The following is a 12,920-nucleotide window of genomic DNA, read 5'->3' as shown; positions in this document are numbered from 1 at the left end:
AGCTTCCTCTTCTCTGTGTTTGCCATCTTTCTCCTCTGGGAGGAGCCTCCCGAGTCTTGTGCTATCCTTCTGAGATTTGGGACCAGGGTGCTAATTCTGATGGTTAAGAATTCCTGGTGCAGAAGTAGGACCTCAGATAGTGTTAGGTATTTTGTGTCTGATGTCTTTCTCCACCATTGTGTCATGGGTGTGTAATACACAGTTAATTGATCATTCATAGATTGTCAGAACCTAATAGCCACCTATGAGGAGCTGACTTCCCTAACTTCCCTGGACTTGAGAGTCTGTGACTCACACCGGGTTTTGACACAGTAACTGCCACAGATGCTCCCCCCCCCCCCCCCAGCCAGGAATAAAGGTGGGCATACCAAGTCATGTCTTTTAAATATGCACGTTCACATTTTCCTGCACGTGAAGCAACCAGTAGTTGCTCAAAAAGGGACACTGACCCAGCCTCGTGGCTAGAGTCACAATAAAAACAAAACAAAAGCAAGGAGCCATGTGCTTCCACTTTCCTGGAATGGAGGGAGAGAGGGACCACACAATGGTGCAGCACACTGGCCAGGCTGACAGAGATGAGTGCAATACACCAGCCAGGCTGATCCTGGTCAGAACTCTAGGGACTCAAAGATGACGACCCAGAGGCTGAAGACTGACCCAGACTTCAACACCTCCCAGCATCCCAGCAGAAGCTCACAGCCCCCTCCCTTTGGAGCTCTAACCCCCTGGTTCCAAACTTCACTCATCACACATACATCAAAAGCTGATTGAGAATTATTTTATTTGAAGACATTTCCTTCCATAGTAAAGAAAAATAAAATGAACACAACTCCGTGGTCCACAGGTATCAGATGCACAAACACTGTGACGGATATGCAACAATGCTGTTGTGTGTATTTATGCCACACTCCAAACTACACAAAGTGTCAGTCATAACAGAATGTATCTTGAGGATTATTCTTTTCCATAAAAATAACTAGGTAAGACAACACTGGAGGGACAGAGAAACGTCCCACCCTGAAGTGATACAACAAATCACATTTTCCTCTGCTTTGCCAGTGACAAGCTATGGAAAGCACCAACCAGCCCTACGGAAACACTAAGCACCCTGGGCTCTTCGGAGTGGACCCTCTTCTTCATTTCACGGGCTTCCTGTAGGAATGGGTGAATATGGCTATGTCAAGTGGCAGCTGGCAGTCACTATGTATTCCCTGTTGTGTCCCCAAACTAACAAAAGTGAAAAGCAAACGTCTACACTAAACCTAGGGTGGAAACCACTGGACAGTCATCGGCAAGGCCAACTCAGCCAACCTCAGTGACGAAGCGTCCGGGGGAGCACTGAGTTCTTCCAGGGGAATGTTTTAAAGGCAAACGCATAGATGTGCCAGCGCTGAGCTTGCTGGCACCAAATCCTTACCTGCTCTCCCTCCTTCTTCGTTAGAACCATCTGTGGGGCTACAATGCTGAGTGAGTTCTAAATAAAACATATTCCACATCATTTCTGTGTTTTCACAAACTGCAAAGTGCGAGGATTATAAAAAGTAGTTAACTTTAAAAAAAAAAAAAGCATACAGTTAAAAAATAAAAAACCTGAAACACGAAATATGACGTTCAGATTTAAGGACAAACAAGCTCACCAGGGTTTTTACTAAATCACAAGGCAGTGGGCAGATTGGTCCACCAGACTGAGCTCAGTGTGCCTGACTAAAGTGGACATCTCTGACTATGGCTAAAATGAGAGCACATTGTCACGGGGACAGTGGCTCAGTCAGTGTTCTGCAGGCTAAGCTCTGTCTCAAACCAACACTCAATGTTTCTGGTCACAATGGAATGAAGTTTATGTAGCTCATGGCTTCCAGAGATCACAGCTCCCTTCATAAAGACTATCTCTGAAGCAGGGGTGGGAACTGGCATTTACTTCACTCTGGTGAGGTGCCAGGGATGTCTGGTATTGCTGATTGACAGGTCTCCTGAGAGCAAACCCTGACTGAGTATACACAAAGACTCCACATCTCCTGTGTAAAGACAAGACAACCTTCAGCATGGTCGCTTTGCCCTGTAACCTCTCAGGTCAGCAATGCTAAGCTAAGCTCACCAAACACCTAGACAAAGACATCAGGGCCCCTCCTATTTACCTCTTTGGCCAGACAGGCTTGTAACTGTACCTGGAAATCTGAGGACTGCAGCCCTAATGTTCTATAAGCAAATGTTTATTAAAAAGAAACATTTTCCTCTGTTCTCCCAGAATAGAGCTACAGTATCCTCTCCTTCCCTCTGCTTGAGTGGAAACCTAAGGCATTTAAAATTGCTTGGGTTCTTGGCTTTAGAAACAACAAAAAAACAGCAAGGTCAAAGTCTCTTTGGTTTCACGCATAATTTTAAGCCTTATGTGTTTCTTGCCAGCATCTCCGACCTTCTAGGTTCTTTGACAATATGTCTTAGCTTAGACTGCATAAGTTATAGATCCCCACACAGTCATCTCAGAACCTTTCTGGTGCCAAGGGAAGCCTCTCGGAGTAGGAGTGCACACTTTCGGAGGCAGCTGCCATGGGGGTACTCCCAGACACCTCTTGCCACACAGTGGGAGTCAGAACCCCTTGGAAGCATGGGGGTGGGGAGGTTGTAAGGCAACAGAGAGTGGGAAGAAATACAAAGTATCACATAAGAAGTTGCTGGAGGGAAAGAAGATTTCCAAAGGAACACTATCATCCTGGCCGGAGTCTGCAATCAGCACCAGCTGAACTCCAAGTGCTCTCAGAACACCCAGACAGGTAAAGGGCACAGGCAGACAGATGTCATAAAACCCATTCAGTTCTATGACAGATTCCCTTCTCCAAGCATAGCTGGCAGAAGGAACAACAAACTTCCGTTGGGAGTCTGTGTATCTAAACCCTCAGAAACTTGTATTGCACACGGGCTACATGCCAAGCCTGGGGTGAGAACTTCGTAGATGTCACTGTTAGAACTTCATTTTGTCCAAGAATCTAGTTGCTGGCATTAGGAAATATGTCCAAAGATGGCCATCAGGAAGAGAACAACAGGTAGACACCATGATGTGCTTTCAAGATGTGTTTTTTCACAAGATAATTGCCCATCTTCATCCATTGCTAACTCAACTGCCAGTCTGCTCTGAATATTCAAGACTAGGCTGCATAACAATGAAGATTCATAGCAACAGACATAAAGTGCAGTAATGAAATTGTAGATTCCCCAAAATTCAATTCTAAAGTTAATATAAATTAAATCTATTATATAAGTACCATTTTGGTGAAGATTTTAGCTCAGAGTTTTTGTTTTTTTGAATAGAACCCAGCAAAACAGTTTAAAAAGTAATACATAAAGGCAGGCATGGTAGCAAGAGGCATACAATCCCAGCACTTCGAGACTGAGGTGAGAGATTCTCCAGTTTGGAGTTATCCTGGATTGTAAGGCAATACCCTGTCTTAAGGGGGGGGGGAGGAGAAAAAAACACAGACTTAGTGTTTGAAACAGATGAGGCTTGGAAATGGCCTATAAGCTTCTAACCACATTATAAACAGGTTGATTGAATACTGGTAGATTTTATAACAAAACACTAAGAACTGTCACCATGTCCCAAATAAAGACTGACAGAGCTTCTAAACCACTGTGCAAATAAGAGTTTTATAACTAGGCTCTCAGGCTCGATTAGAGGCATGGCTGTAAAGAAACCCTGAAGTGACTCCTTCATGACACTGAAGACCTACTGACTGGGAGATAAGCTTCCCCTCCCCCATGCCCAGCCACCAGGAGAGCAGCTGTACAAGGAACCAGGAAGAATCTACCTGTAGTTCTTGTTTTTCTATGGAGTTTCTTGAGCTTCTTAAATATGCAAGGCGGCCCACTGCTGGTGCAGAGATGGAGTCCAGTTCCTTTAGCTGACTCCATTACAAGATAGCAGCTGTTTCGGCGAATTCTCTTCAATCAAAATTCCTGTAGGTGAGGGCCTTGTTGCTGCTGCTGTAAGTGCCGAAGATTAAACATGGGGCCTCTTGTGCACGCTAAGTGGGCCCTTGAGTCTTTTAAGAGACAAAGACTCATGATTGGCAGGTCCTTAAGCTAGTCACCACTGTTGGCATGGGCACTGTAAGGCCAGCATCTCACCTCAATTCAGAGGCCGGCAGAGGCCATCCACGTACATCTCCCCTGCTTTCTAGCGTGCATCAGCCACAGCCATCCTTTCCCTAAAAAGGCAAAAACATGGTTGCACATCTAAGGCTAAGATGAAGCTAGAAGGAAACCTCACGTAAGTGTGCAAAAGTTGGGTTTGGTTTTTCTTTTTATCTTGAAACAAGAACTAAGCCAAATACATTCAATAAAAGTAACTCACAAAGGCATCTTTCCTTAGGCAGTACTCCCCCTCGTTTAAGACTCAATTTATAAAATGTTTATAGCAATCTTCTAAAAACAAAGACCTCACGGTGCAGCTGTGGTGACCCACACAGACCCTCATTTGCCACACACTAGCTAAGAGGTTCACTAGTCTACCTTCGACAACATTCTCACTTGTACAAAGACTGGGGAAGTAGCTGAGAAGGTGTTTATCCACGTTTGTGGATGGACTGGCTGCTTGGGTGGACTCTCTGTCTGGCTCTATCCCTGGAGTGGGCAGGGCAACCATAGCTTGCCCGTAGCTTGTGGACCCCAAGGACAGCTAAGAAACACAATATCAGAAACTTACTTAGAACATTGAGACATTTTTAAAAAGGTAACTCAAGTGTGCACAAAGGTTATAAATGATAATATGATTTCTAAATGTCAAAAAGTCGGACACACCTGTTAGGGTTTCTGAAAGCAAATGTTTGATAAAATGTCAGCCCAGAGAGCCTGGGTGACAAGCCAGAGGCTAAGAAAGTGGACGGATCCGAACGCTCGTCAAATAAACTGATCGACAAAAGGAAAGTTCCTACTGACGAGATCTTAGGTGACCTGAAGAAAGAGCATTTTTAAAGTCATCTTTTCTGGACTAGCATGAAGCTCTGGATTCCATTCCCAGCAGGGAAAACACAGAACAAAACCATTACTATCAGGTTAGCTACTGATCTTGGCCTGTATAAAGCAGACCCCAGCAGTCTACTTTTTAATGGTGGGTTTTAGTTGTTGGCCCAAGACTGTTAGGTTTGGATGAATACTTATGATTACATTTGTTCCCATGGTACAAAAAAACAAAAAACAAAAAAACAAAAAAAATCTGAGAAGAATAGGGTTGGTCTCTTCACCCCAAGTTTTCAAGTAATTAGTTCAAGAAAGCTTATTTACAGCCTAGCCGCCTACGCACGTGACTTGTGTTAGCCCACTTTGTCCCTTCAGGAGTCAGTATTTCAAAGGCTTGCCTTTTTCCCCCTTGAACCAGATTTTTCTTTTAAATACTGTTGAATCAGTCAGGTCTCTGCTTTATTGGGCAGATAGAGAGAGGAAATCAGCAAGTTATGTCCGAAGGCTGGGAACCGCCGGAAGGCCTCCCAGCTGTCAGCAAAGATGTTGTACTTGAGAAACACACGGTGCTCCAAGCTGGTGGACAGGGTGACGTCCCTGCTCATGATGTAGATACCGTCATTGTGCAGTGCGCACGTCAAGTTCAGGCCCGATTTGGATGTGTTCTCCTTCAGGTACAGCCACTGCCGAGTGACCGTGTTGTAAGACTGCACAGTGAGCATGTCTTCACTCTGGCTGCTCCTGCGGTTGGGCCCCAGTTCATGGAGACACCCGCCCACGATGTAGATGGTCTCCTCCACAGACACCATCTGCTGCTTGCGGATATGGACGTCACAGGTCTCAAACAGCGTCCAGAGGTCAGCGGAGGGGCAGTACTGCAGGATGTTCATGTTGCGATCTGAAACACACACAGAGGCCAGATGACATCACCCGGGCAGTGAGGAGGTATCTATCCTCCTGCACACATACTATGTGGAACTCAGAAAGGCGGGGGATAGAGAAATGGTTTTCTAAGTAGATGGGGCAGAGGTCATCTGGATTCTTCCCCCACCACCTTCCTCCCAGGCACCTCCCTTCTTGGGAGAACCTCAGAACCACAAAACCAGTGTGTGTAGTGGCTCACACTTACAATCCCAGCACTAGAAAAGCCTAAACAGGAGGATCTTGAGTTGAGGGCAGCCTGGAAACGGGCAGCTTTGATGTGAACATGACTTGTAGATGCTGCATTAGACAGATGGCTGTGCTGAGATGCTGTACCTCAGAGCAAGACACCGTGTCCTCTGAGAGAAGAGTTAACCTCATCAAGCCCTGACTGCAGCCTACCTCGGGGCACCCTCACGCCACTGAAGTGAATTTTATAGCTTTAATGAGAATTCTATGTAGCTTTAATGAGAAGCTCTGGCCATCAGAGACTTGAACTTCAGTGACCTATGCTGCCTTACAACAAAATGGAAAACCCACATTGTAAAACTTATTCCTCAACAAAATTGTGGTATATCTACCTGGACATCCAGATGAGCCCCAGGCAGATGTCCTAACTGATTAGACTTGAACAAACAGGATTCACAGCACTGAAACAGTGACGCCTCTGTGGTGGGGGGGGGACGGGGGGGGAAAGGGGGGTCACAGATGGACAGATGGATGGGGAGAGGGTCTGGTGCACTGTGCAACCCTTAAAACGTCTCACGTGACATTGCTCTCCACAGTCCCACCTGCCTGAGCAGCCTGCCCTGCACTGCAACCTGCTAAGCCACAAGATCAGCACACAACCCAACAGCTTCAGACTCTCAGACAGCTAGAGAATGCCTGACTACACAGAAGATACGTCCAGCCCCTGCTGTGTCTTGGCAAACCATAAGAACCATGCCAAAACTCAACCGCCAGCAAAGCAGGTTTTCAGGAGACACAGGAAAGCCTCAGCTCCTGCAGATTCACTCTTAGGCCTACCTCCCAAAAGAAGCACTCAAGACACATCAAAGACCCCACCTCAGGCCTGCTGGGAGTCATGTGGATAGCAGTCAGGACCAGGTGAAAGCCTTCTCTGTCTTGTGTCTGTGTGTGTGTGTGTGTGTGTGTGTGTGTGTGTGTGTGTGTGTGTCTGTGTGTCTGTGTGTCTGTGTGTGTGGGGTGTGTGTGTGTGTGTGTGTGTGTGTGTGTGTGTGTTTAACTACTTTTTTTTGAGGAAAAATATAGTCTCTCTTTTTGGAAAAACAAAAAGCTGTCTTACCATCTACTTGAGAGGCTGAGGTAAGAGGATTGCCTGTTCAAGGTTTGCCTGTGATACAAAGTGAGTTCAAAGCCTGCCTAGGCAACGTAGTGAGATTCTGCCTCGAAGGTAACGTAAAAAGAAGGCTAGGTATGTAGAGTACTTGCTAGTGTGCATGAGGACCTGGTGAGGTCCCCAACACTGCAAAATGAGAAAAACAGAAAATAACACTGGGAGGTTCCGCACACAGGACTTCACTTGTTTCTTTTTAAACTGACTTTTAAAACATTTTCTTCTCTAGGAAAGTACAAATGGTCTTAGCCACAGAGTAGGAGAAAAAAAGAAAAGAAAGTTATTAGCAACCCCCAAAAATGAAGTTTTTGTTTGTTATTGCTAAACACACAACAAAAACTGTGAGCTGTGAGCGGAAGATACAGCTCAGGGTCTGGGGACAGCAATGGACCAGCCCATAGCAACAGACCCTCCCATAGCAACAGATTCACCTACCACAATGGACCTACAACAACAGAATGACCCTCCACCAGCAATGGACCCTTCCTCAGCAATGGATTCACCCATAGCAACATATCCAGCCATAGTAACAGCCCCTCCTACAGCGGTGGACCCGCCCACAGCAGGTGGAACACCATCCACCCCACCCATACCCACCCCACCTGTAGCTACACACAAAGAGCGCTACATTCAGGCCTGTCACAGTGATACACATCTGCAATCACAGCCCCCAGAGGCTGAGGAAGGAGGATTGCAAACTCAAGGCCAGCCTTGGCTACACGGTAAGACCTTGTCTAAGGAAGGGAGGTGCAGACAGAAAGATAACCCCAGAGCCAAATCTGACTCCAAGCTAGTAGGGAACAGGGAGTAGGTCCTTAGTGTATGCTGGTCCCTGTGCCCACAAGCTTTCCAGCCCTAGGGAACTGCCTTTCTGGTCTTCTCGAAGGTCTGCATGTATCTACTTAGAGATTAGATAATAAGGTCACTCCAGAAGATAGCCAAGGAGGGGTTGGTTAATCTTCCCAGGACACCTGGTTGGGTCACAAGCAAGCTCTTCTCCTTGTACCAACATCCTGTAGGTCTTCTTGGGTCTTCTGTTGCAAACTCCCTCCTCTGGCCCCCGTGCCCCTTTCACTGGGCACTGGCTCAGGCAGCCAGCAGGCAGTCTGACTTGGTGAGACAATCTCTGGGTCTTTACATTTAAAACAGAGTCCTCTGCCCTTTAGGGTTGGTAGGATTTCCTACTGAATTTCTGCCTCTTGTTTTTGTTGTTTTGTTTTTGATTTAGGGGACATCTCATTCTCTAGCCTGCATTCAACTGACCTGGAACTCACTATGTAGCCCAGGATGGCCTCAAAGTTGGCAGCAACCCTCCTGCCTTAGCCTTCCAAGTAATAAGAATACAGGGAGGAACAACCACACCTGGCATCTCCATCTCTCTACAGCCTGACAAAGAACTAAAATAACCAAAATAACCAGCCAGGTGTGGTGACGCACGCCTTTAATCCTGAGGCAGGTGGGTCTTTATGAGTTGGGCTGTACAGTAACTTCCAAGGCAGAAAGGGTTACATAATAGAGAGACCCTGTGTCAAAACCAAACAAAAAAACAAAAAGTCATGAATCAACATTTACTGAATTTTTAATATCTCTTCTAAGAAATCAAAAGGATAAGAATCCAAATCAAGTCCCAGTTCTTCTTCCTCCTTCTCTTCCTCCTCCTCCTTGTCTTCTTCTTCTTCTTCTTCTTCTTCTTCTTCTTCTTCTTCTTCTTCTTCTTCTTCTTCTTCTTCTTCTTCTTCTTCTTCTTTTCTTTCTCTTCCTCTTCCTCATTTTTGTTTTTGTTTGTTTCCCCCAAACAATTAGGAAGACCTGTTTGAAATGGTAACTACAGGAACTATCAGGATGCACTGGAAAAGCCAGACTAGAGGAGGGCTAGAGAGGACAGCCAGTGCCCAGCCCTCTCAGCTTAGAGCACAAACACCCATCCAGTCCACCTCTGACCGCACAGCATGGTCTCTGGCATGGAGAATCCAGGATGGACATCATCCTGGGTGGCCCAAGTGAAGAAGGCACACTAGTGGTGGCCATGAAGCTTAAAACACACAAGAAGGGTTTTCCAGGTCAAATCTTCAACCGTTTGCTTAGCCAAGGTCATAGAAGAGCCAGGAAATCTACCAGAACAGTGCCACCGGCAGGAGCCAGCAGCTCCTGTGTGGATGAGAAGCCAGGGCACAAGCGTGTGTCATGTCAGCCATGGTGGATTCTGAATCGCTCGCTGAGACACAGTGGTGGCTCATGCTTAGAATCCCTAAGCACCTGGAGGCTTAGACAAGAAGACTGAGCTACAGAGATCTACACCACAGACTGTGACAGGGTAAGACCTGGCCTCAAACACAAACCACATCGCCTGAAGAAAAGGAGAAATGTCCGTGTAAACAACCTAGCTAGTTAGTTTCCTAGAAAAACAGAAACAAGGATGTAGGATTTAGGCATGTCAGATGCCATGGGTGGCTGTTTAAACATGCGAAATCAATCGAGGCTGTATGTGGCAGAACCTTCCCCTTATGGGTAAAGATTTCAGGGGACCAATCACTGGGCAAGGAGTAGGCGGGACTTCCAGGTGAGAGAGAGGAAGAGGGGAGGCAGGAGAAAGATATCTTCACAGGAGAAGCCTTATGAAGACAGGCAGACATTCATGAAGAAGTCATCAGAGAATGAAGAGGTGGGTAAGACTAGAACCTTTGGAGTACCCTGCTGAGAGCTTTCTCTCTCTTCCTCTTCTCTTAGACATATGCTCTACCATCTCCCAGGCTGGCCTTAAAATATTGGTCCACTCCCTGGACCTCCCCAGTGCTAGGATTATAGGAGTTCAGGATCACATCCAGGTAATGGGTTACCTATCTGAATACTATATGGGTGTCTGTCACTTACATAGTTGCATGTGTTCACTTGCAGACCCAGAGTCTACCTCATGCAGTGATCACCAGGGCTAGTGAGCTCTGTCTGCCCCATCACACCACAAAGGATTGTGCCCATGCCAAACACACCAGCAACTCCACGAGTCCAGTCCTCTCCTTCAGCTGTAGGCTCTGCACACCAGATGCACGAAACACAGAAGTAAATGCTCTTGGCCAAGAGACCACTTGGTGGCAGCCTCTTCAAGGGAGGCAAAGACAAAGAAGGACAAAGTTCTTCCCTGCACCCAGCAACATCCCCCTCACCCAGCCATGATGCTCTCCATCCTGACGCTGGGATCTCTCTGCTATGCACAGAAGCACTGAACTCCGGGGTGGTCTTTTTCCACCCTACTCCTGTAAAATGTCTATCACACGGATGTGCTCACACATGGTAGAACAAGCTGCACCAGCATTATCATCTGGTCCAAAGAGTTCTCTTGATCTCACACCCTTCCACACCATGGGACATAGGAACTGGCCCCCAGAGCTGGGATTCAGGGTCTTTATCTAATAAAGCAAAACCCAGACTTAGCTCTGGCATGGCACCAATGAGTGGGTTTAACTCTGAGGGGAGAAGAATACTTAGTTTACCCTTCTTTCTCAAGCTGTGATTCAAACCTCCAACATGGGCAGGTTTCAGATGCTGACCATAAGGCTGGGTTTCTAGAAACACAAAGAACATTCATAATCCTTCACATCTCCCAGTTCCATGAACGATGTCCATGCTCAAATAAGGTCATCTGTCCTGTCCAGCAGGGCGTTAAACAGGGGCCCGGCTAGCTAGTCGGTAGAGCATGAGACTTAATCTCAGGGTAGTGGGTTCGAGCCCCACGTTGGGCGCCAAAATGTCCTGTCCAGCAGGGCATTAAACAGGGGTCGGGGAGATCACCTGAAAGAGGGAGGGGGGATACAGTCAAAGATGCAAAGAAACACGGCTTGTCTATAGGCTGATCAAACCGTAATTTTTACTTTTTCACACAGGGGTTATATACACAAAAAGGCAGGACGTGAGGGAAGGGGATGATGCAGGAGCACAAGTGTTTAGGGGGAGTACAGATATCTTCCAGAACAGAGTGTCAGGTGGGTGAAGGTTCAGGGTACAGGTCACTCTGACTCCACTATGATTCACTTGTCCCTATCTAAGTTGGTATAATCCATTAAGGTTACTTATCTACAAGGTTTATGACTGAGACCTGGCAGCTTTCCATCAAAGCTGCTTGTTTACAATAGCTTCTAGCCATCTGTTTCAAGGTTTTTTTCACAGAGACCCAAGACTTTGTGCTAGCAGGCTGGCTTTAAGCCTATGGCTGATTCCAGGCCTTCAGTGTACAAGCAGAGATGCCCCTGACAGTCATCAAAGGCCCTTCCTGCCTAACCCATCCTGCCTCGGGGCTCATATCTTTAAGAAAGGTTAAGTATATAGCATCTGATGCATAAAATCACACTCAGATACGTAGCTTCTTCTGGCCAGTCCTACACCAGCCAGGTTACTGCAGTTTGTGCAAAAGCGGTTGACCGCCACTCACTCACCTCGCGTGGTATATCCGCCAATGACGTAAATCTTCCCCTTGCACTCGCAGGCAGAGAACTCAGCCAGAGGGTTTGGCAGGGGAGCCACAAAATTCCACGCATCTTGCTCGGGATTGTAGCACTCCACGTTAGAAACGGCCTGCCCACCGATGGCGTAAAGCTTCAAATTGACGGCCACAAGTTTGAAGTTAGATCTGAAAGAAAGACACGAACCACAGGGTCGGTTCCGGCAGTGGCATGGGAGGAAGCTCTCCGGCAGAAGGTGGCGTGAAGTGTTCCAGTCAGAGCCATTCTGCCTGGTGACTGCAGAGGTGACTTCTCAATGTTACTCTGGTACCCATGACTCCACACTCTGCTGGACAGGAATGAGAATCCTCAGATACAAGCAACTACAAACAGACAGCTCTTGGTGACAAGAACCAATCTTGCTTGTGGGCCTGAGGCCAGAAACAGGGCACCTGCTCTATACTGAGCTCAGTTTTCCTCATCTGAAGATGCCATGCCTGGATCCAGCCAGCAGCTTCAGACCCAAATGTAAATAACACAGTGCATCTGTCTTGGACATGTACAGACACCTCCCTTAGATGAGACTGCAATAGCCACCTAAAGAGCCCATGGGTTCTGTTCTATTACATGCAGTTTGAGATGAATTAAAAGGCAGGAGGATGCTGGAGTGATGGGCAGCCTGTGACATTTTAAGTTCAGACCTGGAACCCATCCCCAGCCACAGTCACTACGTTCACGTCACTGTGGTCTCCATATCTGCCAGAAACAGCTCATGGAAGGACTTCTGGCTCACAGGATTTCAGCCTATCATGGCAGGGAGTACTTGAAGAGCAGTTCTTGGTGGCAAGAGCAGGAGGCTGTCACACCACAGTAAAGCGGAAGGCACAGAGACAGAAGGAACTAGGAAGCAGCCAGGTGTGGTCTTCAAATCCTGCCCTTTGTGACTGTATCACTCCTCTCCAAGAGACCCACATTCTAAATGATCCATAACCTCACTGAACAGCCTCACCAGCTGAGGAAGAAGTTCCCAAGACTTAAGACTTATACACAGAGGGGGGGGGCACAGGGAAAAGGCAGGAGGGACAGGAACAGTTCAGATCACAGCCCACCAATGCTAAAAGACCACTACACCTTTTAGCAATATGAGCAGAAAAGAAAGCAGGGCTGGTTAGTTAAGACCACTGGGTGCCAAGTTCAGTTCCCGGCACATACATGGCAGCTTCGACCTCCTGTAACTCCAACTCCAGGGAATCTGA

The 12,920-nt window shown here is 47.0% G+C and overlaps 1 protein-coding gene across 2 annotated transcripts in view; it reads right to left on the bottom strand.

The window, feature by feature from the left end:
- Nucleotides 1-764: 764 nt before the first annotated feature.
- The window catches only part of Klhl42 (kelch like family member 42), a 22,478-nt gene continuing 10,322 nt past the window's right edge, over nucleotides 765-12,920 (bottom strand). For both annotated transcript variants that reach the window (XM_076940907.1, XM_034511992.2), the window contains 2 exons: nucleotides 11,659-11,852; nucleotides 765-5,851 (listed from right to left, as the gene is read on the bottom strand). In XM_076940907.1, coding sequence (XP_076797022.1) covers nucleotides 5,400-5,851; nucleotides 11,659-11,852 — 646 coding nt within the window. In that variant the 3' untranslated portion in view covers nucleotides 765-5,399. The remainder of the gene's footprint in view (nucleotides 5,852-11,658; nucleotides 11,853-12,920) is intronic.

The sequence above is a fragment of the Arvicanthis niloticus genome, chromosome 9 (assembly GCF_011762505.2).
Source record: "Arvicanthis niloticus isolate mArvNil1 chromosome 9, mArvNil1.pat.X, whole genome shotgun sequence".
Classification (NCBI taxonomy): Eukaryota; Metazoa; Chordata; class Mammalia; order Rodentia; family Muridae; genus Arvicanthis; species Arvicanthis niloticus.
The sequence above is the reverse complement of the archived record's forward strand: the minus strand, read 5'-3'. Positions and strand labels throughout refer to the sequence as shown.